We start from the raw sequence: 26,900 nt of genomic DNA, 5'->3' as shown, positions 1-26,900 counted from the left end.
TTTATATATAAAAAATGTCCATCACCTACCTCTCATATTACCCACTGATCTTTCTATTATGTCCTTCCCCTTCCCTAGAATGTGATTTTTTAAAAAATTCTTTTTATAGATAGAAGCCCCATTTAAATGGTTGAGAAAGCAAGAAGCAAAGTAAGCTGGAGTCCAGTGAAGATATGATAATTTAACAAATATGTAATATTGAAGGCTTGGAGAAGAAACTAAAGCCCAACCAAATGAGCTCCCCAGGATCACCCCATAAAAAGCTACTTCACTCAGTTACAGCTGTAGAGTCTGGATGTGCTATTGACGACAAGTCCCACATTAAGAGCTGTGTACCTCTTTCTCATCAGTGAAGTGAAGAGAACATGAAGTTAAATAGCTATATCAGCCAAGCCGTTTTAGTAAGAAGAATCACATTTAATGAGTTTCTTTCTTGCAATTTCAGATGCTCAAGTACAGCTGGTAGAAATTCAAACAGCCGTAAAGAACTGTGACAGACGGATACAAATAGTACTGCAGCTTAAAAATGATAAAAAACACCTGAAAAAAAGTCACACAACCCTCCCAAAAAAATTTACACTTTGAACCTAGGCCAGTTTTTGAAGATTCCCTTCTCCAAAGCTAGGATGAAGGAGGAAGAAGAAGAAGGAGAAAGTGCAGATGACCTTCCAGCCACAAAGGTCTTGCGCCAATGTTTATTCATTGTGCCTGTGGTGGTATATTAGGGGAGATCACCAAGTGCTGATTCTGTGACTGCCAAGAGATTCCTATGGAAATCCAGACCTCAGGCTAATACTGAACACAGAGTGGACCAACGAGCTGCATCAACAAAATAAAAACAAAACTCAAACTAAAAGAAATGGGAAAACCCCAAATAGCACAGATCCACATTTGTGAGGGGAGCAGAGGAAAGGGCAGGAAGGGAGGTCTATACAGTAAATAGTTGAATGGTTTATGTTACAGATGACTGGCAGTTTTAAAGAGTCTCTTCCCAGCTCTATTGCTGCTCCAACCCAGAAGGGAGAACTGAAAAGGGAGGAAGAAAAAGTAGGACATCATCATGGAGCATGCAGGATCAGAAGCAGCAGAGTGGGCATGCTCAAATAAGCCCCCGTCTCTTTTTGTAGTCCTCCAAGTTCAATGATCGCCGAGGGGCACCATCTTTTGCTGGAGGAGCCTTGGAGGTGATGGCCAGTGCCTTAGATTCTGTTGGGAACAAGAAAACAGTAAAGATAAAACTACAGGCACAATTTTTACTTGTTGTTTTTGCTGACAACTTCACCACAAAATAATGTTTGGCTTCTCTAGTACACATCTTCAGTAAATAATACAGACAGTATCAGGGAGCTTATACTCATAGATGCAGCACATGCAAGTTTGACTCTGTATATTAATCCAGAGACAGATAGTAAGTGGAAAAAGTCAAACATTCTATCTATGTCTACAACATGCATTTTTATCAGTCTCCAGATTCTTCTGTTAAGGAAGGAGATTGCCTACAAAATAAGATGCCAAAATGGTGTTCCAAGGAAAACTGTGCTCCTCATCCTTCTCTCTTCAGTGCCTAACCCATATCTGCTTGCTAACTCTCAAGTCCTTAACTCTCACTAGCTGTTACACAAAATCTCTTGTTCTTGAACTCCTGCCTCATTCTCTAATCTTACATCCAGAGTTGACCTCATCCGGAAAAACAACTTCTCCTGCTCTTGCTTCTGGACAAGGTTTGTCTTTGTGCATTCTTACAGTACTTCCTAAACTACTGTCCTCTAAGAAACTGCAGATCTAATCCTTCAAATAATGAAAGAAATGGATGTCACTATCACACATCCCCGCCTCTTCAGTTCAAGATACTTGCCAAGATGGTAAACAGTGTCCTTACTCCCATTTCCAAAAGTCCACAAAATCTTTGAAAGAATTATTCCAGAAGAAGTAAGTTCTATCAAAATGGGCTGGACAATCAAATTCCCAGACTCAGACAGAACACCTACCTGAACTGGGAACCTGAAGATCAATCTTTACATCAAAGTCATGCACTTTGAAAAGATCTTCTGAGAGGTCACTAGCTGATTTAGAGTTCACATCTTTATCTTTTCCTTGACCCTGAAATGAAAACTACAGGTAAGTCTCCAAATCTTATCTGGCCATAAAAACAGAGATAAAAATGTTTTTTCCCCTCTTCCGTCATAAACACAGTTAGTGTAGCTTTCATACTGCTAGAGCAACTTAAATTTCCTTTTTCCAGTAACCAAGAAATGATTGCTTTTTATGATAAAGCTCTACAGGATACCCTGTTCTAGAATTGAGGCATTCAATTGAATGTGCATTGAATTGCACACCTGCTATTACTCACAAGCTTCATAGAGCAAAAGGATGATGGTGTGAGGAACATAACAGAGACCAAAATGGAAACTTACCTTATTTATGTCCTTTGGAGCATCTGGTAACACACCAGATCCATATTTTGCATTTAGCTGGGCAAGGATGGCAGCTTGGACAGCAGGATCTCTGGACTGCAAAGGTGAAATATTAGGCAACAATAAAAATAAAAACCCCATGCATTTAAATTTGCTAAAGCTAGAACTACATTTTGTTTAAACACTGTTCATATCCATTAATCTAAAGCCATAAGAGACTGTATATGTGTTCGCCCATCTTTAAGAATCTCAGAAGGCTACTGAAATCATCCTGACATTATCTGACAATAACAAACTAAAAATCATCTTCAGAAAGAAACCAGAAATACATTTCCTGATTATACGGTTTGTTTCTGTGACTACTCTTAATGCTACTTAATATGTATTTGCTTTCAGCTTACAGTTCTGCCTGAAACACAGACAAGAAATCTACAGAAGACTATTTTCTTTACCTAATAATTCTCTAGCATAATAAAGTTACTCAGTTACAATTCTTTTTTAATAAAGAAGTATTTCAGAAATATTTCATTCAAGCCCTGCAACAGAATTTCTCTTTTGTTTCCTTGCTGGTTTGTGGAGACTGATGAAAGCCAACCTGAACAGTTGGTTTTTTAGGTACCTACACCAGAACCACACACTATTCCAGAACAGACCTCAACAAGGCCAGATTACTTAGAAAGAGGAGGTGATCATCTTGTTACTTATCAGTTATATACAGAGGGACTGCAGGTTGCCACAGTATCACAAGGGAGGTTTGTGTTGAACTACTTCATCCATTACAGGCCCAAAATGTTTTTTCTCCTTTCACCTTAAACTGATCTTTCAAGAAACTTTCAGCTAATTAAAAGTGAAACTCCCACCTAAAGCAAACTGTCTTCCCAGAGCTAACTAAATCTGAATAATTCAACATAGATGAACTCACAACAGAAGTCTCAATCATGGTTGCTTTTGCAGTACATACCCACATCACTTATGTCCTTCACACTTTGTATTAAAAAAGAAGAGGGACCAGGATCTCACTCAGCTGTATCTCACACTGGCATTCAGGGTGTTAATAGCATATGGCACAGTTAGGAATTTTTGTTCCTACATTCTGCATTACATTGGTTTCTGTTTTTCAACAAATTGCCTCAACTGAACTTAAGTTTACACTCACATTAGACACTATTGTGGGCTTGCACTGCCGCCTAGTAAAGGGGTCCATTTGTTGGTTCTTCATGCTGTGACTTTCAGCCTAGAGAAGAAATAGCACATGGTTTTGCAGAGTTTGCTACTTGTACTCTTTTAAATCCTCCCACAGCCCCCCATCCATGCAATTACTCATCTGCTATATACAATACTGAGATCAGAGAAAAACCAGCAACAACATTACAGATTAGAAAGATTTTAATGCACTCATCATCCTGTGCTTCACAGGAAAAATCTGTCCTTATTGCATGCAACAACAGAAAATAGGCACACAACTCTCAGGAAGGCTAATACTTAAGCATTTGTTAACAAGCTTAACTCTTCCTTAACAAAAATGTACCTATGAATAACCTAATATCTCCTTCACTCTTTTATTATCTGAAGTCTCCTTTATGAGGAGACTTATTTCCTTTCCCACATAAAAAGCATTAAGTCACTCTTATAGTGACTAATCTGCTGATAACTGAATTGAGGCAAAGGATAAAGCTATGTGCTTTCAAATCATGTCATTTGCCTACATGAAAGATTTTACAGATAATTTTAAAAAATTAGTGACTTTGCCATGCAATTATCCCTCTTTGCATCATTTCATCTCTACTTGTAGAAAAGTATTAATTCAGCACTATTTACCACAAGAGCCTTCTCAGACTCAACGATATTCCACTCTCTATTTCGCTGGTTGATGTAACTGCAGAATGGAAACAAAGGAGGGTGGGGGAAAGAAAAACAAAGTGACTGTCATTTATCAGCCCCTACACAGCAAAACAGCTGAAAGCATTCTTGCAGCTTCATCCTGACCACAAATTACTCTTATTGTAATGCAACTGCCCCCTGGGGTATATAGAAGAGTGTTTACATTTTTGACACTTTTAACTGCATGACAGATGCAAGAAAGTGAAGATAGACAAGAACTAACAAAGCCATTACAATACACATTAACACAGTCTACAGGAAAGAAAAAACAAAATCCTGCAGTTAATTTGTTAATGCATTAGTTTCTCTTTTTAAAATATTGTTTGATACTATTTAAGAAAGAAAATTCCCAATATCTGCTTCTTACCTGATTGCAGAAATATTTTTTGTTCGTTGACGATCCAGGGCCTCTGCTCTCTCTTCAAGTTCATTAAGCTGATCTTGAATCTGCTTGGCCTTATCTTGGTCCCCCAAATCCTCAGCCATAGCCTTCAACCAAACAGGAATTCATTAGGCACGACTCTCTACCCAGAATTACTCAGAAAGACAACAGATATATCCATGAATCAATCAGCCAACCCTATTCAGTCGTGAATGTTCTTCCCTGCGTGGTAAGAGTACAACAAAGAGCTGCACTTTCCTTACAGCTCAGGGCAAAACTGGATTTCTTATTCTGAAGAACTCTGAAAACCCTTACACTAAGGACGATGTAGGAACACCAGTCCCAGCATGGGGAGGACAGGTCAGTTAGATTACTTAAGTTACAAGTTTTATTAAAATTTAACATCCCCATTTAGCACATCACGAAAAGAATTATTTCCACAACAGCCAATGCCATTTACTTCATGGAGCACAGTCCCCCGAGGCACGACAACAGCTTATTGCGCCACCTGGTGACAACAAGAAGCAACTGCACTCCCTCTGACGGGAACCTAATAATTTACATGTTCGTGTACAGTAAAATAGTGACCTCAAAAATACAGTTAAATCAAGGAAACAAGAAATGCACGTTAATACAAACTCTTGGGTTTTACTGGATATGAAGCTTTAATGTCTTGAGAAAGACAAACAAGTTTTGGTTCTATTTGTGCAGTCCTATCCTCAGAGATACTTAAGACTGCTCCTCTTCTTCACTTCTTGGCTTTGGCTTTTATGCAGTTAGGTCTACTTATTCCAGGAAGACTACAGGTAAAAACAGTTTGTGGCAAGTAACCCTTTCAGCCACTTCTTTTTTTCCAATAGAAATTACCAGGCACAAAGTGACAATTCAGTTACCCCTGAGTAAAAAATATAAGACAACTTCTGTTTTTCCTATCTTAAAATAAGAAGAGGAAATCAACTTTCAAACATTATTACGAGGCACTCTAAAAACAAAAACAAACAAACAAAAAAAAACCAACAACATAAATGGACCCAAAAAACCCAAAAAGAGAGAAAAAAACTAATAAAAAAGGAAACATTTCTGAGGCAGACCAGTTAAAGACCTTGTTTAATGGACACAAGAAGAGATAGCATAAATTGTTGGCAATTGCCCCTAAAAAAACAAGAGTGCAATAGCTGACTGCATTCTGAGTATTCTGATCTCAGCAATGAACCTTGAGAACCCCCTTCCAGCTGCACAGTTAAACTTGAGCCTACTGCTGACTACTGCAAATCCAGACGAGCTCCTCTTTTCTGAAACCAAAGACTGCATTAATCTTGCAGGCATCATCTGATCTCTCACCTTCTCCTTTAATAGCTGAGTTTTCTTCATGGCATAATTTGGAGGTGCTTTTCTGAACCTTTCCTTCTCTTTCACAATCTGTAAGATGCAGAGGAAACAACATGAATATGCAAATATGAAATCTCTATTTCAGTACTTGGACATTAGAAGCAACAGATGAGTATCACCTAAGAAATTTATTTATTGCCACATAATTTGACATATGCTCTGAAGGTTCCATGTTTTAGTTTGTGCCTTTGGTAATGAGTTACAGCTCCATTCTCCTCACTACTTACAAAAGCCTGATGCTAATCATCTGTGGTCAGTACCAAGCAAGTACAAAACTGCAAAATCTGTGATAAATAGCAACTACCATGAGAACTAAGTTGCCATACTCAGGAGTTCAGAGATATGCAACACAAGTTCAAGAGGAGATAACAGCATAAATGATGAAGAAAAGAAGGACTGAACACAAAACAACAGCAGGATCACTGAATTACTCTATCCAGTTATGAAATTTCCTTTTGAGCCCTTTATTTCCTTCTTGGAAAGCAGATACCATGATCATTTTGCTTTGTAACTACTACTGCATGAATTCTTGTCACTTTTAAGCCCTGACACAGCTTCACTATAATGCATCATTTACCTCTTCAATGTCCTGATCATTAAACTTGTAGTTGAGGGCTTCTTTGATGGACACTTCCTTCTTGTTTATCTCATCTAGTGTGGGTAGCTGCATCCCAGCAGAGAACATCTAAACACAAGACAGAGTTACTTTCTACTTAAGGTATGTTTGGCAGAAAGCTACCAAGAAGAAACTGAAGTCTGGCAAACTTACTGCTTCCTTCCACTTCATAAATTCACTTTCAGTAAATTCCTGATTTGAGACAAACTCCAAGCGAAACACACGAGAATCACTGCCATGCCTGCAACAATAAAATGCAAAACATCCCCTTGTGATGGTGTAAAGTGGTGACATTGGATCTATATGCGTAATCTGATTTAAGAAGTCCAAAAATAAACACCCACACCTCAACATAATCATAACACCCTGCATGAAATTTTTGGGGTATTTTTTAATTTCCGCTAGGCACAAGGAGCTAAAAAACCCAAATAAACCCAACCCAAACATTCTAGCATTAAGCAGCTTGACAAGGCTCAGTCTACTTTTCAGTGCTCACCTTCAAATCCCACACAGACCATTATTTGCTATGAAAAGGACACTGAATTATGAGCTAAATAGGATTCCTTTCGTATCTTACCGCAACTGCAGGCCTTTGTTTGTCCGTGTGCCACCAAGCTGGTAAACCTTTGCAGTCTCTACCACACCAGTTATTTCAGCAACCTGTATCATAGAGCAAAATTTATGAGAAGAAGTATGCAAGAGAGGTTTAGGGGGTTTTTTTTCATGTTCCTGGAATGTATCTGGCATATTCAAGCCTTTTCATTAGAAATATAAAACTTTAGTCTAGCTAACAATTCTAACCAGATCAAGGAAAGCAAGACACTTCAGTACACATTATCAGGTACTGAATGAGTTGCTTCATACTCAATTTTTGAGTTAATAAATTATACCATCTGAATGCCTGATGCAGTTTTTGTATCTTCTCTGCTTTCCTGCCCAAACAGTGTACACTCTCCTACCTTTCCTATTTCCTTCTCAAATAATGTTGGTTTGGGTTAACATATGTTTCAAATTAAATATACACTACTGCTGCTCAGATACTAACCACAACCCTTCTAGGGGCCTTTTTAAGGCAATTTTAGAGACTATTATTTGATCCTATGATTACAGCAATGAAACAGAAAAACAAATCTGTGTTCTCAATGCAGTTTCTTCTGAAGGCACAGGGGTGTACTAGAAACTTTGGAAAAAAAAAGAGTCAAGACCACACAATAACTTGAGAACAGTCCTAAAAATAAGGAATGAATCTTATTAATCCTTGCTTGGTCTAAGCGGAGTCTGAAACTAGTTTGCAATACAAAAGATAAGACACGATAATACAAATGATAAGAACCAAAACTGGAAGATGAGGCTTTTTTGGTGCTCTGTCTCTCTCACTAAATTTATCTCCTCCCCTCACAGGTGGTCACACAGATTTATTTATTCTTAAACCAGTCTCCTCCACCTCTTTGGCAGCAAAGAGGTAACATTTTCTGGTTATAAGCAATCTTTTTTTAATCAGTCAAACAGTCACTGGTACCTGAGACCTGATAAGCTGCAAATATTTTATTACAGCACACAAAAAAGAACTAAATCCCTGAGAGCTCAGCTCACCCGATAAACAGGTTTACTGTTGTGATTGCCGATGCCAATACGGACGAAGCAGCCAGTGACTGTCTTGGCAAAGAAGGGCATGTGACACCAGCGCTCCAGCTTGTGCCGCGACAACCGTACTCGGTTCAGCTCTTCAGGCAAGGACACTGGCTGGGACTTGGGAGGAATTTCTTCTTTCCTGATTGGAGAAAGGTTAAGAGGGAATAAAGAAAAAAGTAGAGAAATAACCAAAGCCCAAAAAGGGGGTCATGAGTAAGGTGCAGCATGGGCACCTTACTTAATTTAAATTACCAGTAAAAGGAATGATTCATCATGTACTAGTCGACCGGAAATGTGTGAATTTAGCATTCATGAGAAAGGCTTAACGTGAAATCCTAGACTTATTAAATACTGCCCCTGCTACCAGAAAGCAGAAACACACACACCAAGGCAGTTTATAGACTAATGCTTTAAGATAAGCCAGCACATGTATCTGCCCAGATATATGCCAGAGTTCTGCAGCTGCTGAACTGCAGGACTAAACAAATCAGTACACAACAGTGTAGTTTGGGCTAAACCTGACAGGTTTAACCCAAACTAAGCAGGGCTGGGAAGTGAAACAGGGAACTGAAGTTGCAAACCTAGCCAAGGTAAACAAGTCCCATGAACCATGATATAGTGCCAAGGACTCAAATCTGAGCAATGCAATTGTGGCCAGAGGCAAAAACACTTTAGAGACACTGAACTGCCCCAAGCAATCCTCTAAAACGGCATGTGTCTACCTAAAGTGGACCTCTATTTTTGAACATACTCACAAGTAATCATAGCCCAGTGTTTACTACTTACTCTTCCTCTTCATCAGAGGACGACGACCTGGATGAGCGATCACTTTTCTCGCTAGACTTATCATCCTCCTCCTCCTCTTCATCATCAGAGTATACTTCACTAGTTTTTAATGGCTGTTTTTTTGCAAGCAATTCAGCTGGGTGAAGGACAGAGAACACGGAAAAGTAAGCTATAAATATCTTATTAAATGCTTCCCTATAAGAGCTGAACCTTAATTGCTTTAATCCAAGAGGCAGACAGGTATTAATTTTACACTAGATACAGGTGGCACATGTTCAAATCCACTAGTAAGTTGTGCACTTCATTGACTTCTCTCTTTGCATATACATGAAGTATTTAAAATCATCCTAAACTTCAGCTGTACTTAATTTCAGTCTCCCAATTTGCACATATGGGTATAACAACTGGATATACAAGAAAAAAACTATTATGATCAGACAACTTGATATTTTACAAGGAAAAATAAAAAAACCTTATGTTTGGAGAAGATTACAATAAAATCCAGCAGAGTGAAAAAAATGGCTGCATGAAAAGTCAGTGGCAAGATGGACAAGATGATGTGCCAGTGAAGAAACAAGCAAATGTAGACAGGGTATCACAAGTACAATAAGCAGGAGTTTGAATGATTCAGAGATTAAAAACCTGAATCCAAGTGACCAATTCAGACACATTAACTAAACCTTGTTAAGAACCATTCAGTGGACTGTGATGAAAGTCCTAGTTTTAGGCCACTCCAGGGAGGAGCAGGGGTGAGGAATACTCAATCAGTAGTAAAGTGCCAAGTATCACCCTAGATGGTCATGTTGGGCAAAGACCAAGGAAAACATAGACATGGAATTAATTCACTCCAAGGTGTAGGATTGTTGCATTAATTTGAAACAAGAAGTAGTGCTTTTAGAAAGCTGCCTCAAAAACTGTAGTAAGAGCAACATCCTTTCATACCTGTTCTGTTCTTCCTTTTCTCTCTTTCTGCTTTTAGCTCTTCCATTGCCTGAGATTTCTTGTCTAGCTTTTCATCCCGCTTTGATCTCCGCTCTTTGTTATGTGACATGACCTAAAAACATACACAGAAAATCCCTCAACACCATAAATCCATAAGTTGAAAATCATCAAACCAAAAATTTGTTTGCGTACTTTGAATTTTTTTCAAATAGAAATTACTAACTTATTCCTTTTTGAAATTAGTTTTTTTCAGTTAATTTTTTATGGAAGCTAGAGAGGGAAATCAATCTGGAGCACATTTCTTTATTCTGCTTCATATCAAAATAATTAACATATTTATAGTTCAACATTTCTGCGACCAAGTCTTAGTCTCAAAATTCCTCCTTTAAGTTAAAAAAGGACTAGAGAAATAAAACAAGTAATTCAGCAAATAACATAAAATGAGGAAAAACTGGATGAATAGTCTTCTCATTTGCTGCTTCTGCAAGGCCAAATCAAAGCAAAGTTTTCATTTAGTAGCAAAGAAAAAAGTTATGTTAAAAAATACTTAAAGCAAAAATAAAGTTGCTTGTAAAATCTGTGAGATGGATCCAAATCTTAAATGTTTAAAGTCTTCTTGTATTTTCCATTTCTAACAGGTCTATCTCTATAGAGAAAGCAACCTCTATAAGCACAAAAGACAGTAATTTCAGCAAAGTTGAAGTAATGTCTGCAAGGCACTGTAAAAGAGCTCTAAATAAGATCCTTTTACATATGCATATATGTATTTGCAAGTAGACTTTGTGTATTATAAATGGACTATTAAAGTATACACACATGTACATATATTGGGTTGAAGGAGTATGGAAATGTGATTCATTCCATTCAATGTGTGCCTAAGGGAAAACTCATCTCATCCAATTCAATTTTAGGTGTTAAACATCTGTTTCACTAGAAAATAACACAGAGTGAATTGTCAGCTGAAGATGCCCTCTTCCATTGCATAAAACAATAGCCAATAAAAAGTGTAAACAATCAACTGGTTCTTAGATGGTGAAGTTAGGCAAGATGAATCTCATCCCACTCTGGGAACATAGCAGCCCTGACTCTGTATTAATGGCAGGATCTTCACTATTTGAAACCACAGTTCAGTTACAGAGGCCTGGCCTCAAAAACTAGTGTAGTCCTCTTTTTACTGGAGGTAGGAACAACTGTAGAACTACTTCTGCTCCTCCTGGCATTCAAGCTTTTCCTTAACATCCCCGCCAGAGGAAACTAAGCATCTTTGCCACTGTATGCATGTGCACACAAAATAATTAATACAACAGCTGAGCAGTTTTTAGTCTGCTCTCTCAAACTTTTCAAGAAGAGCATGGAATGTTTCAGACTGAACTACAGAAGTTTGGCTAAAAGAACTATAAAAGGTTGCTTTCCTTTTTTCATATGGGACGGCTAGCACAGCAACTGCAGACATAGCTGCAACTTCGTATTTTTCATTAAAGCAGTATCAGCGGACCCTTCAATAGGCCAAAGACGGTAACTTCCTTAAATGAAAAACTGAAGACAGCCTGAGGATACATATTAACTAAATTCTGATCTGCTTTCTACACTGTTTGACATTAAGGGAAAACATTAGGGGTAGAGAGGCCATATCCTATCTCCTTTCACCAAGGAAAAAGGGCTTATTACCAAGAACCGTTTCATTTCCTACCTGGGATTCCTGGATCTGTGTGAGTTTTTTCTTCTCCTGCTCTTCCTCTTGCTTTTTCTTTTTCTCTTTCTTTTCTTTCTTTTTTGCTGTTTTTAGTTTTTTCTTGATTTCAAATCTAGTAGAGGTTATTTGAACAAAAACAATGTATGAAAGAATGCTCTTCCTGAGAGAGCAAAGGGTTGCTCAGATGCTATTACAATTGCTATTAGGCTGCAAGTAACACTTCAACTGCTTTTTGCTTGTCCCTTTTATGTTATCCTGTCCCCTATTCCCATCCCCTCCCTCCCCCAAGAAAACATAGTGAAGAAAAGCTGAGCACACCAAGAGCAGTCTTACAGACAACTAACCTAAAGGGTTGATGAGACCATGTAGAAATTACTGTCCCACAGAAATATGCCTTTACTCCATCATCCTCTTTGCCAGTGCAGCAATCATTGCATGCTGCCTCCAACTCTAAAATCATGTAGCTATTTCACATAATTTGAACCTAAACACCTAAAGATTTTTTTTTTTAAAGCCACTATCATGCTAACTTTTTCATGCTTAAACTTCACCTTTTTAACTGGCATTGGTCTGTATAAGAATGACTGCTACTCCTTCAGCAGCTGAATTCTCATCAGACTCAGTTTCTGCAGAATAATTTAGGCACTTCCATGTCTACCTTCATGAAATATATCACCCTGATGTCTTATTTTCAGCCACTGAATTCAGAACAGTAGTAATTTCAATGGAACAGACCCGAGACTGAGATTCCACTGCACCCTGGACTGGTCATTGCTTTAGTGAAGTGTGCATATGGACAAACACAAAAAAAAAAAAAACTTCCAAAAACTGAAATTCAAAATGTGTTATGCACATGCACAGTCCATTCTCCTTCAGTCCTTTACACCTGGATTTTGTAGACAACAAACTGAAGTGTCAGATGAGCTCATTGCCCTTTATGCCTTTAACATGAAGCATGACACACAAGGCACAGGCATTATATCAGATGCAATGTCTGCTGTAATCCAAATGAACTCACAGCATAATGTGCATACAAAGAGCTTTTGAAAGATTCAACTTATCATAAATGACTACCCCACCACCCCCTTAGTTCTAACTGTCAAGACTTTACACAGACAGCACAAATTCATTTAAGATTAAATCAGTAACTCAAGCTTTGACTGTTTAGCTTGTTTGTATCAAGTATTCTCCAGCATTCATTCTAAAACCAAGACATTTAGTTACCATGAAATAGAGAGTAAAATTTGAAAGATATGATGCCCTTCTACCTGATCTAAATCCAAACTTACAATCATTCTGAGCCTTTGAGTAGGGCAGCAGACCACATAAGATTCTGAATGTGGTGTTAAAATCAAGGCAGGCAGGCAGTGCTCTAGCTATGGCTTGGACAAACACAGTTTGGCAGTTGCTTGTATTGACATGATTTACTCAACAGATGTCAGTCCTCTAGGGAAATTTCTCAGCAAGTGAGAAAAGAGAAGGCACTAAAGAAGAAAGAAACTCAAGCAACCTTGTCCCATACATGCCAAATCCTTTTGATTAAGACACATGGGAAGTAAAATACCTTCCCTATAAAGAAGCTGCCTTGACAGTGTAACAGCTACAGACAAAACAACAAAACAACAGTACGTAAGGTAGAAATCCACAAAAGAGTCCATGAAAAGGACATATCCAACAACACTCCTCATTATTTCAGTATCTCTCTACCTTCTATTAGGGCCCAAACTAGTTTCACACCCATATACAGGCAACCGTAACACTGATCTGTGCTTCACCATGGTTTTCTGAAAAATTGCAGAAACTCATGTACACCTTATGCTTTGTTTGCCTTTTCCCAAAGCATCAGCACATGACAGTTAATACAAAAAAGATGAAGAAAAAGCAGGTCTTCTGACTGTCTGGCATCTAACCTATGGAGCAGTAACATAACTACAAGGGTAGCTGATAGAACCATGCATATTCAACAGCTGAGAAACTTTTAGATACTGTCTCCTACAAGAATATGCAGAACTCCTGCAGTGTGCTTCTTAACTACTCAGGGACAGTTTAGTTACAAAAAATATACAATCAAGCTTAACTCACTTAAAAGTGCTGAATGCTTGGACCTTAAACAAGGGAGCACAGTCAGCATACCCCCTATACAGCCTTTAAGAATTTGCTACCAAATACCAACAGGTATAAAATTCACCTTCTCTTTAGCACTTCTCTCTTCTCTATCCGGTTAAACAGTTCCTGCTCTCTCTCCTTTTCTGTCATTTGTTCCAGTCGAGCTCGGTCTTCTTCATCTCCCATCAGGTCTTCTCCATAGCCATCATGGAATTCCTCATCTTCAGATGAAGAATCTGAATCTGAGCTAGATGAGGAGCTGTTACTTTCTGAGTCAGAGACTTCTCCTAAATCAAAAATATAAGGTAGTGAGATTCAGCTGAGGCAAAGCCCAACCACTTTATTAGAGCATATTAGCAAGGGATAACATGAATTAATTCTATACTTGTCTTCCACTATACTAAAAACATATGTATAATGAAATTTAAGGCCAGATTGAAATGGTCATTATATATGTATGCAAAAAAAAATATAAAATGAGTGGACTACATTTGAATACAAACTGGGTTATAACCAAAAATTCTTAGAACAAACAAATTTAAAAGGCCTTTTAGTAATGAGTCCTAAAGTTAGACTTCTATGCCCATATGCTTATGTCCCCGACAAGTTGCTTATACAGCCATGAATTTGTGGGCACACACCTCAAACACCATGATCAACCACCACAGAATTGCACATTAACCAACTCATTATAGCAACCTGAAGGACCAAAATGAGTCATGTGAATACTACAACACTATGAATTGCTACACCAGGAGATAAAGTTGACACCAATATCCTCAGGGCTGGCAATGTCCTGACACTAGCCCTGTTACTGTAACAAGCCCTCCCAGCTACACAGGGGTTTAGGAAACAGCTGACTCCCCTATAGCATTGGGTAATACCACCTTTAAACTTGATCCAAGTCCAAGCACTCTGATTATCTCAAATTGAGACTGAGACTCAATCTCAATTGACTAAATTACATTGAATTACGAAAGCAGACCATTAGGATTCCTTCTTTCACTTCCATTCTGGTATTAATATTTCTGGAAACTTCCAGCTTTGCAAGCTCACACTGTGAAAACCCATGCTTTGTAAGCACTGGTATATACAGATGCAGTCACTCCACGCCTTTGAATCTGCTGTGCTTGATGCACTTAAAACTGTAAGCTCCTTCATATATTTTTTTAACTTCCTTTTTTGGTGTCAATGGAAATGGCAAGTAACCACCTGCAAACAATCATGGACATGATGAAAACAGAAGACAGGAAGTTTTCCCAGCATTGAAATGTAAATGTATTCATGTAAAAAAACTCTGACAAAGTTATAGAATTATTTTTCTTCTTCTATGTCAGTATAAATGTACAAGAATTCCAGTTCAGAGCAAATGCATGAAAGATAAGCTCTTATTTGCATGACAAACACCATGTACCTTTCCCTTTGTTATCACAAGAAGTTTGGAATGGGAAAATATGTCAATGAGAATCAAAAATGCTACCCACATGGATAGATAGGACATGCTAAAAGGAAGCAAGGAATTTTCCAGGAGAAAGTCCAGCAATGAAACGTCATTCATTCTTCAGCTGAAATAGCGTTTAGTTTGTAGTTGTAATAGAGTGCTCACAGCAATGCTACACTGAATTACTTTAAGCCACAGTAAATGTCAAAGCTACCCTGACTGTAAGTTACACAACTAAGAATCTTTGAAGACGTTCTTCAACATCACCATGCAACATTTCTCTTCAGGGTGCACAACAGGTAAGTTCACTTGGAATCATTTTAAATGCACATGTGTTATCTTACCCTCTTCAGGAGCCGAGCTCTCAGCCGAGCTGTCTTTATCCGAGCTGCCGGAAGAGGCAGCTTTGTTCATCTGTCTCTTCATGGCTCCCTTCTTCTCCGCCTTACCCGCTTTTCCCTTTTTTTTGTTTTTAGAACCTCCAACAGTCCACTGCAAGGAGAGAACCAAGAAAGGGATCCTGAGACACAAACGCCACTCTCTTCTGCCTTCTCCAGAACACTGGAGTAGAAGCAGCTGAGAAATAGCCTAATAGCTGATGGCAAAAAAAATCATACAATTGTAAAGAAGAGAAAAAAAAAGAGAAGCCAATAGGAGACTTATCACATAAATGAGAGCCTTTTACAAGGTTTTTGGGAGTAGAGTGTTGTGTGAAGTTTTTCTTTGAAAAAAAAAAACTCTTTTAACAGTTGGTAGGTCACTGCTTTTAAGAGATAATGAAGACTTCAAAGTTGGCAATATCTGCCAAGCAAGGAGGTATTGAAAATATTTCCCTAAGAAAATAATTTAAAAAAATGTGTCCAATGTGTTTGTAAAGATTAGCCTCAGTTTACTATTAAACAGAAGAAACTAATGTTTTTCCAGAACTAGTTCAACCAGAAGCAGATTTTACATTTCATGAAGGACACCAATTATGCATGACAGTCTCTCCAAAAGCTTGGTTTTACCAAAAGTACACAGTGTCTGTATTTCTATGCAACAATCCAACAGTGCACTCATAGATGCAGGTGGTGGCACTACCCCTTATGTACACAAAGTAGAATCAAATCAGAATCACAGAAATCAGGGGAAAAAAAGAAAAAAAATCAGTATTAAGTCCTAATTTTAATTTTCTTTTAATGTCATATTTTCAGCTAACTTAGACCACGGTTTCCAAGTACAGGACTTACCCCACCAGACATACACCAGACAGATAGTCATTTTAAATCCCAAAGTCCCAGAAGACCTAGTATTAACCTTACAGTGTGACTTCTTAATAGAATTTTTACATTGTTCCAACTACCTGGGTAAAACCAGAACGGAATAGAAGCAATAAAGATTGCTCATATATTACTTAAAGGCATTAAAGTATTTGCACTTCACCACCTCTTTCCTGAAATTCTCCAGGCATGAGACTGTCAGGCTTTATATATACACACACACACAAATCCTCTAAATACCTGTATATTATTATATTCTCATCTTTCCAGTACATCACCATCTGGTTGAACATGCATTCTTAAAAAACCAGTCATAATGCAAGTGTGCAAATACAACTGTGCATAACTGAGGTCTTGCACTGAAAACTACTCTAATTGGAAAAAAAAAACCCACCTTAGATTTGACCTCAAACACATACAAACTTCAGGCTTCTTACCCAATCACTTTAACCTGGGGAATGAATCAAGTCTATCTCTGCAGACAGTCATCATGCCATCAAATCTGACAAATTGTTCTGTCTGATAAAACACCATCCTCAGAGAAACCTGGTGTTCAATTACTTTAGATTAAACTCAAGCAAGTATTTATAAGCCCTTACCTAATCTAACAATACCTGAATAAATATCTTTGAAATTTCCCAGATTCTGATTTCTCTCACACCCAACCTTGTACTTTCCATATTACCAAATGCTTTGTCATGTACTTTTAGGCATCATCAGAGTATTCAAAAATCTCTGTCAAGGCAAAAGCTGGTTTTGGTCTTTTTCCTGAGGTAAAGTACAGTGGTGAGCCTTGCAATTCGTACCCTATGCAGGTACCCCAGAGTCTGTTCTGGTCCGTAGGACAGGTGAGAAAAACCTGCACAGAAAGCTTCTGACTTTATACCAGCCTGAGCTTGTACTGAAGTTTTTATTGGCTTCAGCATTAAAGTTTTACTTGTTCAGTGTTACAATATTGTTGTCTAATATTATTTCTGGTTACTATGCTCATATAAATCAGTAAAGAACAAGCTTGCACTCTGTCTAAATCTCAGCATTAAGGAATCATCTCCCTGGTGAACAGAAAAGTGCATTTTTGCTATTTGCTCAAACACTCACCTACCACTGGCATATCAGAGAAGACACAACAGCAAGAAAAGTGAAACTCAGTGTTTAGCAGTGATGCAGAGGTGCCTCCCTCCCAGAGCTCTGCCACTTCTTTTCAGTGTTCTAATGCTGAATTATACCTCATCTCAGCATGCTGCACAGCAAGGAAGCAGCACACAGAAAGCCACAGTAGACAGCATGGTTATATCAAGACCTTGAGAGGTCATGCTGAGATTAAAGAAGCTAAGATCAGATAAAAACCAGCAGGACTTCAGTGAATTAAATGTTTAAGAGCTGTACATACATATGTTACATATCACTGTTTTCAGCTTTTAACTCACTAGTAGAATTGTGGAGCAAACCTGTGACCAGGAAGATAGGACTGAAAAGAAACCTACATGACAAACACTTGGGAAAAAAACAAACCAAAACAAAAAAGCCAGCAACAACAACAAAAAAAAACCACCAAGAAACACCAAACAAAAAATCTCCACCCAAACAATAAAAATCCCAAACACACAAATAAACAACGACAACAAAATAAAGACCAAAAAACCCCAAAGCAAAAACAAACAAAACAAAAAAAAGCACACCACCAAAACCAAAAACCACCCAAACAAACAAACACAGGACAAGGTAATTAAAAAATCTGCTCTCTCATTTAGGAAAGTGTGCTTTGGTTTCTATTTCACCCTGGAGATAACACTTCATCTCACTTTTTTTCATTCAAGTGACCTCTATGTCCATCTTCCAATTTCAGTGCTGTCACAAAGCCAAATTTCTTACCCAACTCAGTTGCTTCTGGGCTTATTCAGTTACCTCAGTCTCTCATAAATGCCTGGTTATTCCCAGAACAACTACAAGACAAGACAAGAGTTCAGGCAAATCTTGGACCACTCAAAACCAGGACAAGTGTAAGACTCCTAGGCTCACAAAGTGCAGTTGGACACTGTTGCACTTGTCATTTGGACACTCATAGAGCTATCTGCACTGCTCAGAGAGAGTGGCCAATATGAATTTCTTCTTGCAACAGAGAGGACACAACAGCTTAGCTGGTCTAGGAGGGAGAGAGAAGGAAATATTGGAAAGCCAAAGTCTTGAGTCCCTTCCTCATGCTCCAGCACACCAGCTGAAATCAAAAATGCAACATGTTCACATGCAACATCAAGTAAAACTGCACACAGTTATAGTCAGAAACATTTCTTTGCTCTTTTTCCCTGAACTCCAAACAACAATCACTTTCCAAAATGTGTCCTCTATTGCAGTTTCTCCAGGTCCCCTCTTCCATGCTGCAATCAGGCAGCCCCAGTCAATGCCTCTCATGCTTCCCACGACTGTACTGCCTGCTGGGAACAGCCCCTCTATTCAGCGCTGCCTCCTCGGCCACCATCTGGAACCCTCCGTGGTTCCAGACACAGCAAGTTAATAAACCCGTGCACAAGTGTACTGCGACCGGGCTTTCTGCATATTGTTTAGCACTACCAAACAACAGAGCTTTATGGCTCTCTCACAAGAAGTAGCCAGAAGAGATTTGAATTTTCCTCTTGCTGCCAAGGTTCATAGTGCTAATAGCTTGCATATTTCCTCCAAGAAACAGTTGGACGTGATGATCCTAAAGGTCCTTGTCAACCTAAATAATTCTTTGATTCTAAGAAGTCCAAATTAAGCCACAGTAACCAGAATGGACTTGGGGGAAAAAAACCTCAACCCACCACATTAGAAATTATCCAGATTTAAAACTCAGCTTCTAAAAAAACAACCACATAAAGTGACTTAAGAAAACAATTTATAGCTCAGCAAACCTGGAACATATTTCCAGTAGGGAGATGAAATGAGATTGTGAAGAAAAAAAAAGAAAAACAAAAAAAACCCCTATACCTGAAGTGAGCTCAGAGTGCAGAATTGTTCTACTGCTCAGGTAGTTGCTGTTTCCTTCTAATCGCAGGTACCTAAATGCATTACACACTGAAATTTTAATTTGCAAATAGATGTTCTCCCAGCTTTTTTTTAACCCCCTATCAAGCCAGAGATGCACAAGTAAGGTTGCCAGCCTGTCTTGCCATATCCTTCCCTCCTGCCACATCCAACAGCTTTATAAGCGAAATGCAAACTCAAGCCATAACATCAAAGCAAAATAGGTCCCTTACCAGTGTATTCCTTTCCATGGCCAGATAAATTTTAGTTGTCCTGTTGTCATTGCATTTAAGTGCACCAAGGGAGGTAACATCAGCTCAGCTTACAAACTTTCATACAGGAAAAAAATAAGGCAGTCCACTAGGCAAGACATGAAACTACAGTCTCAGCCTGTCTGAACTCAACAGCAGGAAGCACAGATATGAAAATAAGGCAGTATTTACTGTCTTCAGGCTTTCTCAAAGCTCAGAAAACTCTTCAGACAGCACTCCAAGTGCTTCAAGGAGAAAAAATGCTTTCTACTACTACTTTTAAAACAAAATAGTAAATAAAAAGCCCCTGTTATTTATCCTGTCTTTCAGGATCTACACCTGTCATTTGAACACCTCAAACACCTTCATGATGACAACAGCCTAGCAATCAGAAAACTTTAAGAACTATTTTAGACACAGAGAGGAAACTCTAGGTATGAACACCAAATGGAAAGGAAATAAGCAAATAAAGAAAACACCTTTGGAAGCCACAGAAGAGGCTTTCCTAGAAACTGGCTGAAGAAGGCTTCATGGTCAGAATATCACCAGACACCTGATCTACCCTTTTCATTCAAGTACAACTCCAAGAAGCTCCCAGAAATCAAATCCCAAGAAGTTATCCCCCTGCTAGTTTGAAATTTAAAGACATTAGTTACAGACTAAATGTTATACCAATTTTGTCCACAGCTTATTCACATTACTCCTTTGGACATGCCAGCCTTCATACAATTAGCTTGTGCTATTCAGATTTGCACTTGCACTTCATTTGGAGCAGAGGAAGTAGCACCACTTCTCTTACTTGAGAAAAGCTTCATTATTGCGCACATTAATAGCTGAAGGAAACTGTCTCCAGGAAAAGTCAAAGTTACAAAGCACAGAGTTTATAAGCTGTGTATAAGAAGATTAAAGCATGGCCTGTTTCAAATTTCCTAAGCTTGAAAAAAATGTATGGCGAAGGCCTCATAGGACTGGAGAACCCACTCATTTTTGAAGGTTTAATTAAGCAGTATTATAAAATAAAAGTACAGAGGAAAAGACATTCAGTACTGTAATTTCTACAAACCCACAAAATGACATCCCCAAAACAGAAAGCTTTGCTGGAGTGCTCTAACTTAAATTGCAGTAAGGAGATACAAAGAGGCATAAAACCCTCTAGGCTGTTACTTGAAACCAATCTCCTCACTAACTGCATGACTACTGCTCACTGCCTCATCTGTCTCACAGCTCTTGACAAGATCTTCAGCTATGCAGTTCCTTAACAAATTAGCATATTTGTAAAAAAAGGTATAAACAGGTAATCCTCACTAAACTCCAGTATAGTACTAAGCACTAATTATATAAGTTTTCTAGCTCTGGAAGGATATTCTGTTCTTACCCTGTAGGTCTTGAAAGGCAGAACTGAACCCTTCCTGACATTAGAATGAGTGTACTTTTCAAGAGAAACAAACAGGAGCTCCTGTAGCATTGGGCTTTCTGTCTAATCAATGCTAATGTCAGTGAAGTTGTTGCAGAAGTCATCCACTCTTCTCACACAATAGAATGAATTATGCTACTGTAAGCAAAGATGCTTAAAAGGAAAAGCAAGAGCCCAGAATTAACCTACTGCAACTGAGGAACATCAGCCACCTAATGCCCTCAATCAGTAACAAGAACACTCTGTGAACACACAAACCTCTGGCATGGTAGCCCCAGCAGGAACCTGGCTAGCACCAAACTGGTTACACACAGAAAGCTATCAGTTTGACATGGTGAGCTCTTGAGCAGACATGGTCACACACCAGATAAAGGAGCCATCTATGTCCAGATTTGTACATCTCTTTGCAAAGGTAGCTCTCCTCATTGCAAAGCCCTGCAGTCATTGCTATTTATCAGCTCTCTGAGCAAAAGACTATATTGATTCAGTCAAGAATGCCCCACAGCCACACCAGAAGACAGTTCAAAGCACTCCTCCTATTTCATTGCTTGCAACTCACTTTGAGTCTGGTAGCTAGGAAATTTGATTCAGACCACAGAGGTGGTTACAGAAGTGTTATAGAACTCAGCATCTGGGCAAGAAGCGCATTCTCACTGATACACATTAATATAACATTAAAGATGTAGTGACATCCCTTGGGCACTATTGTATAGATGCAGGATGATTTGTACCTGCTGATACTCAGTAATTCCAAAATGTTTTTCTCTCCCCTATGCCCCACAAACTTTCCTCCCTCTAAAAGAAAGCACATGCTGCATTACACTCTGCAATAGATTTAGGCTTCTTTCCTGTACATGCAACATAGTGCTAATCTTGGAACATTTAGTGCTTTCCAGGAATCACAAAGGACATGCACATTGAAAAGCCTCTGTGAAAACACATGGGTATGATCAGGCACATTTGTCCCGGGCAGCAACTTCCATGCTTTTGCCTCAAGGTCTTCACCTTGCAGGAAGTCCAATAATACAAATTCAACTTTTAGACTCCCCTATTTCAATTCCCAAGGCAGAACAAACTTGAAACCAACCACAAGAATACTGATTAAAACCTGAGTTATTCAGCAGGACTAGTGTAGTCAAGCCCAGGACGCACAGAACGGAATGACTGGCAGAAGCAGAACTGTTGTAAGCCAGCCGCTCATCCTGCTGTGACAAGCAGCAGTTCAAAATGCATATTTCAGGCACAGGAATAGAAGCAAGTGTCCTAATTACCTCTTCTCTAAATCTTTTTCCTCCTGCTGCATGGAGGTCAGAAAGAACATAGTATCAATTGGAAATGATACATAACTTAGAAAGAGTACTGAACACACTGGGTGCAACAGTAGCACTGCTGATCTGCAAGGCCTGCGCAAATTTGTGAAGAGGTATTGCCACATTCTATACATAATAAAAAGGTAGACCTTACTTACTACATAAGTTAAAATTCTGACAGCTTTCAGAGATAAACACAGAATAGAAGGCTTTATCATCCACATGCTCTCCACACCCAAGTCTACTTTTTCCAGACAAGCTGGTCTCCACATAACTTAGAATAAATAAACTGTGAGCCAGCAGACACCATGACAGACTGAGCAGTTCACCAATAAGAAACCTAATATATCTAGGTTGTTCACAATTTTGTCTTTCTTGATGCTTTAATTGTATATTAGATATACAAGGAGCAGGTTTTTTAAGAAAATTATTGATCTGGAAGAGTTCCAAGCATATTTATTTACAAAATGCCTCAGAAAGAAAATTAAACTGCATATTCTTCACACTTATTAAAAGAACTCTGCTACACTAACAAATGCTTTATAGTTGATCACTGGCCTACCCTGTTAGTCTGCAAGTTGCCACAATGGATAATCTGTATTGTTACTTTAGAAGAAAAAAATACAAAAACCTACGTCAAACATCTCCCGGTCAAATATTTAAGAATAGGTGGAATACATGACATCACTATAATTTGCAGAAAGTGTGCAAAAATATTTGTAAGTTTTTCAGCAATTGCTTTTACTCACATACCTGCATAACATTTGTCAGTACCTGTTTAATATTTTTTTTTAATTTTTCTTTTCTCAACGCACAGGCTTTTAACCAGCTCTAGACTATAGTACCAAGAACAAATACTAAAAACAGAACCAGCAGATAAGCACTATTATACAAGAAATTGAGAAACCTTAGAACAAAGTCATGCTGAACTCTTTATTGCCTCTTTCTTCAAAGATGTCGATCAAAACACACCCTGTTGCATATCCAAATGGCCAGACAGCTAATTCACAGCAGAGTTCTTGGGAGAATAAAAGTAACTAAGTTGAACAGTTTTACTACCTGTAAAATAGTACTATCTGCCTTGACCCTTCTCTCAGGAAGGAAGCTCCACTCAAAAGGTGAAAATCTCACTCTCTGAATTCAGAGTCCAGCTTTAGCAGCTTCACTGCTACTTCAACAGCAAGCACAACACAGGAAAAACACTAGTTTAAAGCAGGCAGCTCACCACACTATATGAATGTGGGAATAAACTGGCAGTCATCTTTTCTATATACAGACTATTTTGTATACAATTAGAATTCAAAACATATTAAAAAAACACCAATTCTCTGCCCTTATGGATCTCCATTAGTCTCCATAATTGATAGCCAGTCCCACCTTATGAAGTCAGCAGGCTAAATATACTGTATATAAATACAATTTCACTGCTTAGGTATGATCACACAAATAACCCATAGCAATGTCATTGATAACATGATAAAGTCACCTCATCATCACTGTCTGATGTCTCAGAGTCCGAAGATGCTGTAGGTTTGCTCACAGGTGGTTCCTTTTCTTCAGAGTCACTGCGTTTCCGTTTGGCCAATGACAGGAGCTCCTGGGGTAAAAACACACACGTTTATTTCAAAGGGTTGTATTTAGTGTTAACAATCCAGGTCAGTGCACATGCAGATTTCTCTGCAATATCTGAGCACATCTCAGTAGCATGATTATTGCCACCTACTAAGGAACAACTACTTATGTTTCATAAATATACATGTGCACACACAATTTTAATATTGGATGCTACAAAAGGATTTTAAAGATAACAAGCTATAAAAGGTAACTATTAGTACCATTACTTTCTTGGCATAAACAACGTAAGACAAATTACTTTCAGAGTCATGTCCAGATCTGTCTTATTTGGACTGGGTAATAATTCGAAACCACCCTAACTACACCATGAAGCATCAGTCCTAAAAAGCCAAATACCAGCAGATAGCAGCTTCTTCTCCTAAGCAACAGAGAAGTTTGCAATTATACACTTTAAAGGGTAAATGCTTAAGGCATTTTTACATCATGCTTGGTAATATTTAGTCGGTGTGTTCAATTCCTTTTCACTCCTGGTACATGCCCCAGAATGCACTTAAAGCTTTGGACAGACACAGAGCAGGTATCAAGCTCAAAGTCTGTAAAACTTAGTAGAGCTGTTCTGCTCAAAAGAAAGCACTTTCACAGGCAACACACACTCACACAAAGAACTACATGGCTCTCAAATACTCTCATCCTCTACTGTTCAGCACTTGTTCAGGTGATACAAGCGGTAGTACAAAACAAACATTTTTGAAGCTGTGTTACTGTCTTTGCAGTCTGGGACACAGAATCTATTCTCAGAAACATTACTCTGGGGCTGATGAGTCTTAGCTGTGTGTAGAAATACAGCCACACCAACTTCTGGAGTCTTGGGAAGTTGATGCTGTATTGGTTTCCATTAGTTTCACAACTGGATTATCTCAACAAATTGATTACAATTTACTACCTTAAATGAGAATATAAACACTGCAGAAACTGATGGTCTGCCGACTTACCAACAAATAAACATTTCATTAGTTCATTAGCAATGGCATTTTACCAACCCTTCTCTAAAGAAGCCCTGCAACACCAAAATAGCACCTTTGTACAATTAACAGATCTCTGGAACCTCCTGAAGAAGCTTCAGCAGGGCTTCTCCTTGGGAAGTTCTTGAAGAGGCGCACCACTTTAAAGCTATATTCCTTTTTATTTTCTTTCTTTCTATACTTGTTCTGTATCTTCCAAGATACTATATTTAAAAGGCTGCTAGCCCTTTGATTCAACAAGCCTAGATTGCCATGGGAATCTGTCAAACATTTAATCCACTCAGTATTTAACATTTAAGTCAGAATTCTCTCATCTCAAAAACATGGTTTCCCTGCTACCTGTTCTTCATCTTCACACACACACACCTCCCTGCTGTCAGTTGTTACAAGCAGCTCAGTGGAGGGGGAAGCACCTACTACTCAGGTACAGATGCAGAACCACGTGGTTACTCCTACCACCATCACTCCGATTGTCTGACTGATGCTAGAGCTAGTCCAACTCCCATTTTCAAGTTCTAAAACTATCTAACTGATACACTAGCAGCAAGATGTTGGCAGCGTTAAGGACTCTAAAGACCAACCACATCAGCTCCAGTGTATCTGTTTTTACAGAGTATCTGATTGATTTTTCTGAAGCCCCGATCTGCAAAATAATTTTTGTGTCTTGGGGAAGGCTTTTTATTGCAACATAGCAACAACTTCAGTATTAAAAACTCTGAAGGTCCAACACATATTACATCAGACACACCATCTTCAGCATATTCAACCCACCAAACTTCTCCCCGGAGCAAGCACTGCCATCAGAGCTGCAACACACTTCACCTATAATGCCTTTATTTACGATTGGAATCACACCATCAATGCCTGCTACACCAAAAGGTGAATCTTTGAAAGCAGCCCGCTCCACAGGGGGAGACATCCCTTTTGCAACCCTGACACGCTTGAACTCACACCAGACATCGCACTTACAACCCCAGGAGATGCTCTGATTACAAATACATAAATACTACCCCTTCTTACATCTACAGACTAGTTTCCCATCAAAAGAGCTCCCCAGAGCGGTCACCAAGATTGAGAGGGTCGCATTAACGCTCCGGGAGCCTGCCTGCCCCAAGGAGAGGCAGGGACCTGACACGCTGTTCTCCCGGCGCACCAAAGTAGCATGGAAAAGTTGCCCAGCCCTTTGGGCCTCTTTCCCCACCACTCGAGGTGAGGAGACCGCTGGCAGCCGGGCCTCGCTACCCTCTCCTCAGGGCCAGACTGCCCGGAGCATCGCTCCCGAGCATCCACCGCCCCTCCGTCCCGCCGGCGCCGAGCACCGGGCCCGCTGCAAAGAGTCCCCGCCAACGCGGGCCTCCTGCCAGGGGCGGGCCGGGGACCCGCCGGAGGGACGCGGGCTCTCCCCACGGCGGCCGCGGGGCCCCATCGGGCTGAGGAGGGCGAGAGCGGCGCGGGACCACCGGGCGGGAGCGAGAGAGGGATGGCGGCGCCGAGCCTCGCGCGGGCCGGCGATCCCAGGCCCCGCGTTCGGGCCGGGCCTGCCCGCGCACCTGGTCCAGGTTCTCCTCGCTGCCGCTGTCCTCGGTGTCGGAGTCGATAAGGACACGGCCTTTCCGCTTCTTCACCATGGCGGAGCCGGCGGTGCCCCCTCCCCGCCCCGGCGGCGGCGGCGGCGGCGGCGCTCGCACGGCCCGGCCCGGCCTGACCCGCGCCGCCCGCCCGCCCGCCCGACACAAAGGGCACCGCGCATGCGCGGCCTGTGGGGCGGGGCGAGGGCGGGGCCGCCG

General features: G+C 39.7%; 1 protein-coding gene across 1 annotated transcript; it reads right to left on the bottom strand.

The window, feature by feature from the left end:
• Positions 1–396: 396 nt before the first annotated feature.
• RTF1 (RTF1 homolog, Paf1/RNA polymerase II complex component) lies at positions 397–26,835 on the bottom strand. Its single transcript, XM_009102064.4, has 18 exons — positions 26,664–26,835; positions 24,003–24,113; positions 15,627–15,774; positions 13,924–14,128; positions 11,733–11,847; positions 10,043–10,154; positions 9,101–9,236; positions 8,276–8,453; positions 7,260–7,342; positions 6,836–6,923; positions 6,644–6,751; positions 6,019–6,096; positions 4,663–4,784; positions 4,233–4,290; positions 3,571–3,648; positions 2,415–2,510; positions 1,989–2,100; positions 397–1,206 (listed from the first exon to the last, which is right to left on the bottom strand). The coding sequence occupies exons 1-18, from the start codon at positions 26,739–26,741 to the stop codon at positions 1,100–1,102; spliced, it is 2,013 nt and encodes a 670-aa protein (XP_009100312.1). The 5' UTR covers positions 26,742–26,835; the 3' UTR covers positions 397–1,099.
• Between the last annotated feature and the right edge of the window lie 65 nt (positions 26,836–26,900).

The sequence above is a fragment of the Serinus canaria genome, chromosome 5 (assembly GCF_022539315.1).
Source record: "Serinus canaria isolate serCan28SL12 chromosome 5, serCan2020, whole genome shotgun sequence".
Lineage (NCBI taxonomy): Eukaryota > Metazoa > Chordata > Aves > Passeriformes > Fringillidae > Serinus > Serinus canaria.
Note: the sequence above shows the minus strand (reverse complement) of the source record. Positions and strands in the feature narration are given on the sequence as shown.